This window comes from Papilio polytes, unplaced genomic scaffold (assembly GCF_000836215.1).
Source record: "Papilio polytes unplaced genomic scaffold, Ppol_1.0 DF822178.1, whole genome shotgun sequence".
Classification (NCBI taxonomy): domain Eukaryota; kingdom Metazoa; phylum Arthropoda; class Insecta; order Lepidoptera; family Papilionidae; genus Papilio; species Papilio polytes.
Window position 1 is genome coordinate 1,982,946 of NW_013527026.1, and position 15,228 is coordinate 1,998,173.

The 15,228-nt window shown below is 32.9% G+C and overlaps 2 protein-coding genes across 2 annotated transcripts; both read left to right on the forward strand.

Moving 5' to 3' along the window:
• Positions 1-3,732: 3,732 nt before the first annotated feature.
• On the forward strand, positions 3,733-7,086 carry LOC106106398. The gene is made up of 4 exons (XM_013286975.1): positions 3,733-3,928; positions 5,288-5,423; positions 5,948-6,087; positions 6,906-7,086. Exons 1-4 carry the CDS (start codon positions 3,918-3,920, stop codon positions 7,084-7,086), a joined length of 468 nt encoding a protein of 155 aa, XP_013142429.1. The 5' UTR covers positions 3,733-3,917.
• Positions 7,087-10,048: 2,962 nt separating this feature from the next.
• LOC106106399 (cytochrome P450 4C1-like) lies at positions 10,049-14,362 on the forward strand. Its single transcript, XM_013286976.1, has 8 exons — positions 10,049-10,117; positions 10,757-10,847; positions 11,467-11,649; positions 12,026-12,405; positions 12,577-12,645; positions 12,750-12,918; positions 13,551-13,730; positions 14,123-14,362. The coding sequence occupies exons 1-8, from the start codon at positions 10,049-10,051 to the stop codon at positions 14,278-14,280; spliced, it is 1,299 nt and encodes a 432-aa protein (XP_013142430.1). The 3' UTR covers positions 14,281-14,362.
• Positions 14,363-15,228: the final 866 nt, after the last annotated feature.

Sequence of the window (15,228 nt, forward strand, 5' to 3'; positions counted from 1 at the left end):
ATTGAAATTTGGCACAGATATAAAACAAAGTCTGGAGTACACATGGGATAAGCTTCATCACCGAGAAATGTCCGGTTCCCGAGGGATACGTGGCTATTTGTAATTTATATAGTTCGTATGTTTTCTAATACTACGCGGACGAAGTTGCGAACAGCTCGTATTATAATAAAATGAATAACTTAATTATCTTAATGGAATTTTAACTCATCTAAGGATGTACCTAATGTTGCTTTGTAAACCGCTATAGAGATTGGCACGTCGGACAAAGGAATACTCTTGTGTCCGAAAGTGGCAAATTATGCCAAAAGAAATTCAGACTAATTTAATTTTTATGCAACAAATATCAAGTCTCCTTGATACACGTATAGCTTTTTAACCTAATAATGTATACTAATAAGTACTAGTTACATTAAAATGGAATTGATAAATCCCCAATAATTCTTGTCAATCAATCACTGTCTAAACTGGTTTTGCTTGCCCTTTAATGAATTTTACATTCTAGAAAGGTCGAGGTCGGGAATAGGTATTTAATTAAAATTACTTTGACTTCATTTGTTTTGTAACGTTTCAGTAGACAGGTATTTGATTATTTTAAACATGAAATTCATTCTTTTTTACGTTTGGATTGATGATTTACTTATATTTATCCTTAGCGCCATCCTGCACAAGGCTACGCAAATCTGCGATTTTAGTATTGAAGCGACTTTCTCAATATAATATCATAGAGGTTCATAGGAAGCGACGCAAACGAGATTGTATTTCATGAGCTACTAAGAGACTACAATCGTAGATTTGCCGTATCTTGTGTACGGGGTTCTGCTTTTCCCAATTTAGTTTCTTTATAAAAACAAAGTCTAGTCAAGTCAAGTCTAAAAAGTCGCTAGTTTTGAAACAAATTTGTGAATACTATAAAGCAAAAAAATAACTATGTGTTATCATGATTTCTAGTACTTTTAAAATAAAATTAAGTAAAACACAATTTAGATGTCGTAGATTGTACACCTTTTCACATTTAGTACTGGAATTATTAAGATTATTTAGCTTAGAGTTGCTTGATATTTCGTTATTTAAAGGACGCGTGCATTTAAAGTGTTTTGAGACGGGTTTTTGTGCCTTATTAAGTACAATTTTAAATGGAGAAACAAGATAGTTAGACTAATTTTAAGGAGTAGAGACGCGATGTTGTTTTCGAGTACCTTAATGAATAATTTCACATTTATTATATCTACACTAAGCAGCTATGTTTACTGTGACGTTATACATGATTTAAAAATGACTAAGTTACTACCGCACACATGAAATATCTTCCTATACGAGAATCGGTCCCGGCCGTTTGAGATATCACCTGGAACGAACGCAGGTTTATGTATAGAAAGACAGAAATTTAAAATAAATAGATTTAATTTTAAATTCTACTATTTACAACTTATGCCATTTACTAGTACTATAGGACATAATTTATTGATGCACGATATTGAAATACCTCCGAGTCATATTCCTGATAAATACGAATACTTTAGAGTTAATCCAATTTAACTTTTCGTTAACTACATACTGTTTCCGAAACTTTATATATTGCGTGAACTCTCGCAAAATACGAGGAAAACATTAAGTACAACGTTTATACATACGTCACTAAAACAACCGGTCCGTCTGCGTTTCCTTCTCGTTGCTTTTTACTAACGATCCTTCTTATGACTTAGTTACCAAAATTTATACAGAAAATTGGGATATTTATACTTCTATACTAAAATAATAAAGCGTAAACATACACTACTTTGTGGCGTAGGACGTCAGCATTCACAGCATATTTTTGAATAATTCTTTCTTTAATAAAAAGCCCTACACTTACATCACGCGTTAGGCTATATTACGTCACGCTATTAAACTTAGAGGGTAAGTAAATTGGAAAAAACTTTCATGTGGGAAAGGGGCCATAAACTACGAGCTGCCAACATTAAGGAAGCAAGGTTATTATGGTAACGGTAACTTTGACATTTGCTATTGAGAATTTGACAAATGTAAACAATAAAATAAGATCTTCATAAGTACATGCGAAAGAAGTCGCACGGGAACAACTAATGTTTAATTAAAAGGAAACGTCATTTTTAAAAATCTGAATACTACTAGAGCATAATGATGTACAAGTGGATATCTCACCTTAGGTTATTTCTTCATTCTTCGTTAGTTCGCTTCATATTTCCGAAGCGCTTATTTATTTGTCCTAAGTGAGGTTGGCAGGCAGGCGTGGCCGTTAAAATGAAATCAAAACATTAAGGTTTGTAAACCTTGTGCATTTGTCCCACGTGAGTGGCAGTACACATATGCTACTTAAATAGTTTTGTTTTTTAATTCCGCACTAACAAAGTTGCTGGCAAAAGCTAGTTTTGTCTGGCCAGTCAGAAACAAAACACTCATTATAAATGTTCCATTTTTGTAATATCCAATTAAAAATGTTTCAAATAAATATCCATTTAATTCGGGACATGAAAGGCCAATTTATAATTATAGGAAATTGGATTCTTCCGCCCTTCAAATGTTAAGGCATGTTAATGATGTGTCTGATAAAATGTTTGTCGACAAATTGGATTGGAGATAATTTACAAAGAGGAATACAGACAGATTACTGGGCGTATTTGTTAGCTAAATGAACGGTTCTCAAATTAATTATCTCGTTTCACTGATATTGAAAATTGAGAAACACGTGTTGCCTCTAAAACATACATCTCAGATACATGTTTTGATTTGAGTAAAACTTCATATGCCTATTTTATTTGAAAATAATTTTGAGTTTGTTTTATTACAGTTTTGTGAGACCTGATAGGATTAACGCGCATTAGTCCACTCTTTGCCCACCCGACACCGCCCTATTCACCTGTGCAGGTGAGAATGACATAACGTTTTGCTAAAAAAAATCTATCCTTACTCAACAGTGGCGACGACGACACGACATGTGGAGACACAAGTGGCGAGGAGTGGACGAATGCGCGATAACCTTTAGTATACCGCTGGATAATTACATCTGTTTATATCAGACAATCTCCAATACCTTACGTAGCACCCTCGAATTCTTGATTCTTATAAACTTTAAAGTGAGGAAGCCATGTTTTTGTACAGGTATATTGGCAGTGAAAACTCAGTTGGACTAAAAGCGTAGGTAAATTAAAATGTTTGTCCGTAAGTACAACAACGATTATGGTTATAGCAAGAAGAAAGTGAGCGCCGGAGCGAGTCATCTCTTAAGAGATAAGCGCACTTCGCGTTTTGTTATGCAACAGTAATGTTCTTGTTGGGTATAAAATAACATAGATTAAGTATCACAGAAATGTATTTAGGAATAAACTTTATTTTAATTAGTTATAGTATAATGTAACTCGTCATACTCAGTTTAAATTAATCCAATTCAGTGTCAGTTTACGTTTGCCTTGACTGGAATTGGGGTTACCTCAAAATAGTTGCTTTTATTTTAACTGTTCTGTTTTTTGACTTCGACAATTGTTAACAGAGGATTTGTCCTATTATCTTCCATTTATATTGGTTACATGCCGTTTTCTTTATTTAATACTTACTAGGTGTTTTGATATAAAATCTTGGGTGACATAAAAATACGATTCTACAATAAAACAATTCTTTGATTACCGTCTCCTTAATCCAATCTTTATTCTAAAAACGGCAGTTATATTTCAAACTTGTCTTAGATAACCAACCGCTTTCCCGCCACTTACGGCCTCGTGCTAGACGTCCAGTTTGCATATGACACAATTGACCTGCAAAAGGTCCGGTTAAAGCACCTTCCCAACTTGCATGTGTTACACGGAATCACACTTAAGGATATACAGAAAAACAAACGTTTTTAACTATAGTTACTGTGCAGTGGTGTTAGCGGTTTTATTTAGTTTATACTCTGTTAATAAAACATGGGATACAAGTAAGATTTTTTTGTACTTTTAGCTGTTTGTTATAGTTAAATTGTTAGTATGAATTCCCCTCATTGAAATTGTTTTTTTTTTAAATAGCGTGTTGAAAAATGTTTTAAAATTATGACAACAAAAATTCGGCACCATAACTGTCATAGAATATGGTGCTCAATTAATTTATCTGTCTGTTCGTGTCTACTTCGTTTATTTACACTAAAAATATACATATTAATCTTATTAATATTATAAATGAGAAAGTTTAGATGGATGGATGGAAGTTTGTTAGAGCTTGTAGGAACGGATCTTTGTCTAATTTTGCACCATTGCCTGGAAGAACACATAGGTAACTTATTATTTTTTTTTATTCCACGCGGACGTAGAGAATATTTCCAATATATTTACTCAATCCATGAATGACATTACTTGTTGCATTTTTTAAAATCTACTTCGTTTTCTTACATTTTAAATTTCCTAATTATGGTCATAATACGCGACCTCTTCCTGCGTACTTTTCCTTTATTGTGAATCTTCTAAGCTCGTCGTTGGAGACGTGCTCAGCATACTTCCTAACAATATCACATCTACGGCTTTAATTACTTCCATAAAATATGTATGAATCTGCGAAAAGTAATTAAAACTGTAGACATTATAATGCAAAATAAATTTTCTTTGATAATGAGTCTGTTAATTATGATTTAGAATTTTTTTTTACATTTTTAAGGAAAAGGTTACGTTAAGGTTCAGTTGTCGTTTAAGTTCCTAGCTTTTTATATATATCATAAGGTGGCAAACGAGCAAGCGGCCACCTGAATTCGCCAAATTGGCGAAGCGACCGTTACCTACAGACATTCGCAATAGCGGGTGCGTTACCTACCCGTAATCGACGACGTAGGAGACGCACAAAAAAACGATGTTTCCTGCATCTTATCCATATCGGTCATGCATCTCCTTCACCGTCAAATCCACGTTCCCTTCCCAACCTTTTCTCATAAGATAAAGTGTAGGAATGAAAAGCGACTAAAGTTGGGCCTCCAGCATCACAGTTATCAGACGAAATGCGGAATTGCTCCCACTTCACGCCTGGCTTCTGTGTGGTCGTGGTATTACACGAAGATTTAATCCAGGCTCTAACACTGTTCTAGCTGATCTTACTACCACTGTATACGTTTAGTCCATCCACAATAACTCTTTAAGGTAATAAAATTGCAACCTTAAAAATAAAACCTTGTAGAGATGACAATGACATCCCGTTGAACAGACGATTGATAAACGAACAAATTCAAGCAATTAAAAAGAATGAAATGTCAATACTGTACGCTATTAGATAACCAACAAATATGTAAATGCTCTAACCTTCCTTGTGTTTCCAGATTGATAATTTTGTTAGGTTTATCGCTTGGAGTTTTGTATTGCATTCACATACTCGTTCAAGATTACCAAGCGGTTACTGCTTCCAAACTTCTTCGATTTCTATTTAAAAGGGATATCAGTTCGCATAATTATACGGTAAGTCAACATTAAAACTTGTAAAATTAAACATTGTAACTAACACAGCTCTTAGTTATAATCTAAGCTACACTTTGTTGCTTAAATTAGGTGTAGAATTGGTCTGTAATAAATTATACTAATTCATCGCAGAAACACTCGTAAACAAACTTATATTTTATTTTATTCTAAAAAAAAAAACAGCAATATTTAGAATTTTTGTTTAATTATTTCTAACTTCAACAATATCTATAGCAATTATAATAATTTCATTTTCATCTTAAATAAAAACATGTGAAGTTCAAAGGTTTAAGTTATAAATAAGATAATTATCACTCGTATGAGAATTCAATATTGTTACAACCTAGTGTAAGATCTTGGCATCGTTTGCTTGTATCGTGTATGGCTGCCTTTAGTCGAAATAATCTCTGAAATAAAACACACATACTGTTATGTGTCTACCTTTGTGTTTATATCTTTTTTAATTTAAGTTTCGTTTAGAAAAGTTCTTTTCACTAAACAAATTTTTCAAAAATTCTTTACAGAGACCAAGCGTAAGGTGGAGAAAAATTTTAATGTATGATAGAATACAATGCGCTCGGTTCCTCTATTGTACGCTGGGAGCGGCGACGGCGGCTGCGGGGCCGGACGGGGAAATACGCAGAGGTCTCATATTAATGCTCAGGTGATTATTTTATATCACCGCAACATTTTTATACTTGTCATGTTTACTCTTAAAATAATGAACTTCATTGTAACCGATCTACAGTTCTCTATTGTGGAAGCGCTTGAAAATATTGTGTAATTCAAATTCAGTCCATGCGCTATAAACCTTTGACTGTAATTTATAAAAGCTATTTTTGTCACAAGCGACAAATGCGACATTGGGACTCGATGCAATAGACTGACAAGGCATTCTGCCCCCCAAATCAAAGTGACTTTCGATTAGCGATACCGTTAGTAGAATCGACGAAATGTATAGGAATAAATACGTGACAAGCACGTGACTTATAAAATGTTATCGTCATTTCTAACTTTTCAATCAGCGATAGCGATAACCGACTGTTATTTTGTCTAAGAGGGCTGGCCCGATGACGTGGTATTTGAAGATTGTTAGGTTAAAAAGTTTTTTAATCTATACTTAATATAATAAAGCGTAAACACACTACTTCGTGGCGTAAAATGTCAGCAATCCCAGCATATTATTGAATAATTCTATCTTTAATAAAGAGCCCTACACTTACGACATTCTTTAGGTTATATGTTTTCACGCTATTATACTTTAGAAGTAAATAAAATAAGGTTCATGCGGGAAAGGGACCATAAACTAGAAGCTGCCAACAGTAAGGAAGCAAGGTTATTATGGTAATGGAAATTTTGACATGTGCTATTGAGAATTTGACAAATGTAAACAATAAAACAAAGTTTTTTTTTTAAATTCCTGCAAAGGTAGCCACATGGGAACAGCTAGTAAATAATAATAATTAAAAATAATTGTTTCAGCTTGGACCCACGGGATGAAGACAAAGATTCTTTGGAAGTATTCGAGACTGCGTACGAGTTTGGTCGAAAAGCTCACGATGAAATAAATTGCAGAAAAATGTTCCCAATGTGTCCTTTCAAAAGTTCATTTCTACTCGATATTATTAAATATCTACTTGGCCGTAACTATAATATAATGTAATGTTACTTTTAATAAATTTACATTTAAATTTAATGATTCACACTTATTTAAAACAATGCATTTATTGTTTAATCTTCTACATACATATAGTAAAATAGGAGTGTCTGTAATATCAAAAGAAAAAAAAATCAGATTTCGGTAAGATGATGTATTTCCATTGCTAATAACGAAAATTACGTTTATTATTTTTGGTCGGTCTGTCAGCAAGCCGCGTTTGTTTCGGTTGATCTTCGAAACGGCTGGGACAATTTCGACCGGACTTTCTCTGAAGGGTAGCTGACATACACGGGCATGTATAGGCTACCTTTTTATCTTAACATTGCGTGGACGAAGTCGCGGGCAACAGCTAGTATTTAATAAATCCGAATACAAAACAAAAGGGAAAGTCAAATAAAAAGAGCACCGATCACCAATTATAATATTTTGCGTCTGTTAAAAGTTATTTTCTTATAACGAGAAGCATATTTTTTAATATATTTATTTTAATTAATTGGTAATCTGATACCACTGACTGAACCTACGATGTTAACAACCTTTGATCATTGAAAAAAAAAAACAATTCAATCGAAGTTTTTATCAATTAATGTAATTTATCTACAATTAGATGTGAAAAATAGATCGTTAAATGGATACTACATGACCAATAAAACCAATCTATTGTTTTACGTTTTTTGAGGCCTTGATAGATATATTATAAGGGGTTATTAATTAAGAGTGTAAACCAAGAGATTTCTCACGTGAAACCCTTGAAAAAAACATACTCCGATATAATCCCACACAGTCTATTAAAATAAAAAATGATATCGGCAGATTCACGATTATATAATAATTACAACTATAGCTTAGATTTCCTTGTATGTATGCGAACGGAATTTAGTATTTCCGTTGTTTTTTCCTTACTTATTTTTTTATTTAATCGACTTCATGCATCTGTTGAAAGTCGGATAATTCTATTCGCAATACTTAGATATTTACTGCAGCGTACGAATTTTACTCCAAAGATGATTTGTTTTAGTGTATAGTTACAAGTGTTGACTGCCAAATAATCTATCCTTTTGATATGTACATCTCTCCTGACACATTTGTTGCTCTTCCTACATTTCTTCATTAAAAACAGAATAACGAAGGAATTAGCCTCTGGAATACCCAGTTGATTATTGTTTTTAACATACCGTATATGTAGACCAACCAAAGAAATGAAAACAATATAGATCAATTTCTATAACTAAACTATCGCACAACAGTTGTGCGATTGTAGATTGTTTCGCAGCCAATTCAACTACAAGGGCGGAATCCATGGGGGGCATGGGGGTCATGACTCCCCCCCACGCTGGTTGGTCAAGAGCTTGACAAAATATATTTACATATTTTATTTGTTAAGGTCTTGACTTGACCACAACTACCTGCCCACCTTCACGGATCCACCCTTGTTTGACTGTTTAGTTGCACAACTAAAAATTGATTAGTGCGCGCACTTCCACATAAGTTCATAGGAATCAAAGACTAAACAGTTGTGCGATAGTTTAGTTTCAGGTGTGTGCACGTTCTCAACATGACATGATTTTTTTTTAATACTTTTTTATGTACGTGCTTTTAAACTGCATAGTATTTTTTATTTAAAAGTATGAATAAGATTGCAAATTCTTGTTTGCATTCTTTATTGTATTCAAATTAATGATTGTCACATTCAGTTATAATAGCGTTTCCTAATGAAGATAATTGTAGAAAAAATCTTATTGTTTTCATCGGTTCCACCCTAATAGGACGTTTAATCAATCTTTGTTTGTTGTTTTTATTTTGATGTAAGCTGACGGAAAAACACTTGCTTATTTAGTCTAAGTAGAATAATGTATCTACCTAACCTTTTGACTGCCAGGTCAGAAATGACTATAAAAACCGTAGGAATGCTAGATTAAAATCAGCTTCGAAAATTATATCGATAACCATAACCAATATTTTATTATTTTCCTTTGAATTGTATTTAATTTAATTATAGTTAATACATTTTTTTTGTGATGTCAAGGAAGTGATAGAACTAGAGGAAGTAAATGGTAAAGTAAAACAAAACTGGCGTTTAAAAGATCAATTAATTAAATAAGAAAATATTTGTGATGAAAATCTCAATGTGGTCAAGTTAAGGTGAATAAGATGTGATAAGATGGGATAAAGTTAAGAATTTGTATATTAAAGTTTTTGAAAGTAGCGCCATTGGCGGAGAAATTGAGAAGCAAAACGATATCATGGTATGGATATATTATACGGAAATTATTATGAGGTCATCCCACATAAATAACAAGGTATTAAGATTGAATGTGGATGGCTATAAAGGTAGAGGAAGACCGAAGAAAGTATGGATGGATATTGGAAAAGAGGATATGCTTAAGGGAGTGAATTCAGATATGACGGCTGATAAAGATGAGAAGTGCAGCACTTACTGTGCAGACCCTTTAGGGACAAAGGCAGGTTGATAATGAAAATCCGTTGCGATTATATGCTATACGCATTTTTATTATCGTTTAAAAACGATTTAAATTATCCCCGTCATAATAACCTTCGAGATGCGATATATTAACAATGAGCAGTCGTCTGTTAACATACTTCGTGCAGTTTTCTTGCATCTTAGTGCCACAATGCTTTTGATATTTCCGATATTTCTTTTATTAATACTTTTAATATTATACCAGGATCGACGTAAAAACAAAAATATTCGTAAAATTCCAGGACAAAAAGCATGGCCTTTAATTGGGAACTCACATTATTTATTAGTGCCTCTAGGTATGATATAACTTGTTTTAATTTTAAAATAGATGTGTTAAAATTATGATTGATGGTGTTATTATGGTTATATTAAATTTGTGCATAATTTTATTTTAATGTGATGTGAATTGTTTCATGTGTATGGATTGTTACAAACACGGATAAAGACCAAAGAAAGTAGTGGATGGATTGAATAATAGAGGACATGCATAAGCTATTAGTGAATTCAGATTGTGAAAGTGAATGTGTGAAGAATGTTGATGCTAAAGATGAAGTGAGTTATTCTACGTAAATTTGGATTTCGTTCTTTAGCCTTAACTTCTCTTAATTTGCAGATCGTCTGTTCAATTATCTTAGAAAACTTCGCAAAGAGTACGGAGATATCTATCAATTACACGCAGTCAATGTACAAACTATTAATATTTCTAATCCCAATTATGTAGAGGTAATTTTAAAAGATAAATATTTATTAGTTTTTCCAAACTCTTTAGTATTAGAAGTCCGTAGCAAACAAGAAATCAGCCATCGGATTTCGCTATAACATAGACATCTGCATGAAGTTAAAAGTAAGAGGACATTCCCCTTCTTATACATATAAGGAAAGAATGGAAAGGGAAACAGTGAAACAAGACTAAAATTCGATCTCAGTAAACTTCTTTGGCCTTTCAATTGAAATTTGTCGCATTTTACAGAAACATTTATGTTCATGTAACATTGGTCCAACTACATTCCCACTTGGTACCAATGTTTATTTGGTATAAAAACATTTGAAGGGTTTGTAAATACGGTCAAGTTCTGGTATACAATTGGTATCAGAGAACACAATAGCGAAGTAAAGATAATACGGTTAAATGACAATGAGGAAGATCGTTGATTTGTAAACAATTTCATTGAAATGATTAATTAATTTTAGATAATACTATCGAGCACTCGCTTTGTTGATAAACAAATTCCTTATACGTTTTTAAGGCCGTGGCTTCGTGAAGGACTTCTTGTAAGTAACGGTGAGTAAAAGTGAACTTGTTTTTAAAAATGTAGTTATTAGTTTTAACGTAAATCTTAATTCTTTCTGATATTGTAAATGCTAAAGTTTAAATGAATGGATATTTTTTAATATACTGCTTTTTTAATTCCACGTGAACGGAGTTGCGGGGAAAAGGTAGTAATTTGAAAATGATAAAGATTTTTGGACGGATGTCTCTATGAAGGCTTGTACCCAACTTTAGTCCCTTTTCCTCCCTTCTCTTTTTCTTATAAGAAAAGGATGGGAAGGGAACGTGGATTTGACGTTGCAGGAGACGCATTGGAAGGAGAAATATCCTCTTTTTGTGCGTCTCCTCCTCCTTCGATTAATTGTAGGCAATACATCCGCAATTGCGGATGTCTATGGGCAGCGGTTGCTTCGTCAGTTTGGCAGATTCATGTGGCCGCTCGCTCGTTTGCCACCTTATATTAAAAAAAAGATCTAAATAAAATCAGAAACATAAATTACTTTTGAATAGCATATAAATACTGCATGATTACTACTCAGTTATTGTTTACTGTACAAGGTCACCGGCGACAGCTGGAAACTAAAAAGATTTAAAATTATTTGATTAAAGTTGAAGTAATGTAATGTCTTAGGTAATAAATGGCATCAACGTCGAAAAATGTTGACACAAGCTTTTCACTTTAATATCTTGAAGAAATACTTCCGTACGTTTACTGAACAAACGGAGAAGTTGATGGCCCAAGTGGATATTGAAACTAATAAAATATGTGATGTACAGCCATTGATAACGAATGCAACTCTCAACATTATGTGTGGTATGTATGTATCATTCAGACCAACATACATCGAAGGACTACTTACGATGGTAACATGTGCGTCGCCAGTCGATGATTTAGATTGGTCTAGAGGGGAGACCATTTATGCTCTTAATCATCATCTTCCTGATTATCCTACTCCCGTAGGGTCAGCGCAGCAGGTTTTTGTCCTCCACATAACATCATCATACGCCAACTCAGTCACCACTGCTTTTTGATGCTTTATGCTTTTTACATGCTCTTATTCGATGCATGAGGGCGGGACTTTTTTCTAGTATAAGGTGTAGTCTGGTCTAATTTAGAAATAGTTTTTATACAAGTATGTCGAAAATTTAAACGTCAATGATCAATGTATCTAAAAGTAATCATTTTTCAGAGACAGCCATGGGTGGAGCTAATAAAGAACACATGCAATCTATCTGCGACAAGTATTTGAAAGCAATTAATGAAATAGGTAAATTCGTTGTCCATAGATTGTGTAGAGTTTGGCTGTACGTAGATATATTATTTAATCATTCTAAAATTGGGAGAATTCAAAAAAAGGCAATAAGTGACCTTCATGATTTTACAATGAATGTAATTCGAGACCGCAAAAAGCATTTTAACTCAAAGAATATTATGATAGATACAGATAATGACGATGTTTATGGTAGGAGAGGTCGACTTGCAATGCTAGATTTACTTCTAGAAAATGAAAAAGATGGTGTCATAGACTTAGAAGGTATTAGAGAAGAAGTGGACACTTTTATGTTTGAGGTACGTGTCAATAGTATTAATGTTTGTGACGACGGAGAATTCGACATTTGTTAAAACAAAGAATTTTGGTAATCTTGAATTTTAAAGCCCAAAATTACGTATAAATTTATCAAGATGATGTATGTGTTTCGCCTTTTAATAGTAATTTAGTTAAAATAATTTTCTTTTCAGGGTCATGACACAACAGCAAGTGCACTATCTTTTATGATAATGAGAATAGCAAATGAAACAAGTATACAGGTAAGATTGAAACACAATATGTTACATATATGTATTATAATTATATTATTAGATATTTTTCTATTAAGCAAATGAGTACATAGAGTAAAATTATTTCGTTTTAGAATTTCATTTATGAAGAACTACAAAATATATTTGGTGAATCGGATAGAGTGGCAACAATCGAAGACCTTAATAATATGAAATACTTGGAATGCTGCATCAAGGAGTCACTAAGACTATATCCAAGTGTGCCTTTTATATCTAGATATTTAGCTGAAGAAGTACAACTCGGTAAGACATGGCTTGAGTGTCTAAAAATATATTACTTGTTATTCTTAGTCACTCCTTATTCAGTTTATCCGTTACTAGCTGTTCCCATGCAATTTCAGTTTACATGTGTCAAATTGTCAATTGCAAATAACAAAACGACATGACATGACAAAACTTGGCAATCTTGCTTCCTTGATGTTGGCAGCAACCCATGGTCTCTTTCTCACATTAGGGTTTTTATCCAAAATGTTTACTCCCCAAGCTTAATGGAGCGAAAATATATAGCCTAAAGCGTGACGGAAGTGTAGGGCTTTATATTAAAAAAAAAAATATTCAAAAATATGCTGTGATTGATGAGATTTTAGGCAACAAAGAACTGTGTGTTTACGCTTCATTATAATAGTATAGATTTCAGACATTATAACGTTTGTAATTAAATTGTGATTCGCAAACAATCTACCAAATTGAATACTCAGTTTGTTTTTTATTGTTTACTTTATTGGAGGTTTTCACTGCTGCAATGTTCATACAAAAACGTTGTCCTGTTCAAATTTGTATCCAACACATGTTTCAGAGATATAAGAGCGTTAATAAATTGTTTGTCGTATGATTTCGGCAGAGGTAACCTTGTACCTGTTCATATGTTATTACAGGTAAGTATAAAATCCCAGCAGACACACTCTGTCAGATTCATTTGTACGACATGCATCACGACGAGCATCTGTACCCTGACCCGGAGACGTTTATTCCCGAGCGATTTCTGCCTGAGAACGCAAACAAACGTCACCCCTACGCTTACATTCCCTTTAGCGCTGGACCAAGAAATTGTATAGGTAAGAATACAATTTACAATTATAGTAAAATGCTTTTAAAAGAGATATTACATTTTACAGCTTCACTTTGTTGAATTTTAGTGAAGCAAGAAAAATTTTACTCACTTTTTAATATATTCGGATAGCCCATTGTTCTTTATTAAATTCGTAGGTTGTTACTTGGAAATATCAGCGTTTCGAATTAAACGCGAATATTGACGTTATGACAGTTTGTTCTATCTGTATTATTCGAAATGTCACTATTACTACCAATTACTACCGTTAACGTCAAATAGGCATGTAATATAATGAAGCGGGGCCTCTTTTAAAAAGAACGACGAAAGAAAGTAATTATTTTTTACTTTTTTGTTTTGATTTTTAAAACACCTGTATATGTTAATTCAATGTTTCAGGCCAGAAGTTTGCCATGTTGGAAATGAAAACAGTGATGTCGAGTCTGCTCAGACGTTTCCATATCGAGCCTGTAACTAAGCATGAAGATGTTCAGTTCACATGTGACCTCATACTACGTTCCACGCATCCTTTATACGTGCGTTTTTGTAAGAGATAAATGTATGTAGAAATATTTGTTATTATGCAGTTATTGTGTTAGAAAACAGTTTTACTTCTTCAATTAATCAGTGTGAAATATACATATTTGTTTCATTTAGCTAAATTGGCTATAAAACACTTTTTTTTATTATTTTTTATAACTTTAAAATGAAGCATTTAGATTAAACTAAATAATTTAATAACTTACAGTTCGTTGGTAAGATTTAATTGACAATTGATAAAGAAAGTTGAGGTAATTTACAGATCCTTAGGCAAGGATAAAATACGCTCATAAAATTTTCCAATATACCTTTATCTGCAGAATAAAGCTGTTAGACTTAACGAGCTTTGAGTCACGTCGATGTTCATAAAATTAATAAGACGTACCTATAATATCTTAACCTTTATATACAATACTGGCTGTTGCTCCCGACTTTGTCCCCGTGTAATAATAAAAAACAATAATAAATATAAGTTATTCATCAGTAACGTATATTTTTATTGTTGAAAGAAATTTTAAGATCGTTCCAGTACTTTTTAAGTAGTTTCAAAGTATACAAAAATACAAAACTACAAATCTTTCCTTTTCATAATAGTAGTGTAGATAATTGTTTCTCTACAGTAAACACTTTTTCTACAGAGAGCCCCCTTTCCCTATCCATAATTTTCTAACGAGGAAAAGGGAGTAAGAAGTAGATTTGGCATACAGAAAGGGATTATATTCTATCTTTCGACTTCTCCTCTGTCCATTTAAGATGTCTATAGACTGATCTATATTGCATCATCTACTTTAAAATAGGAAATACAAATAAATTATCGCCATAACTTACAAACTACAATCGAACTAAATCTCTAAAAACGAACGAAGCGTTTAATAAATATAATAGTCTATGCCTAGTTCTAAAAATACCATAGACTCTACTCAATTCGTCTGTATATTGTTTATTACTTATCTCTACTGAAATAC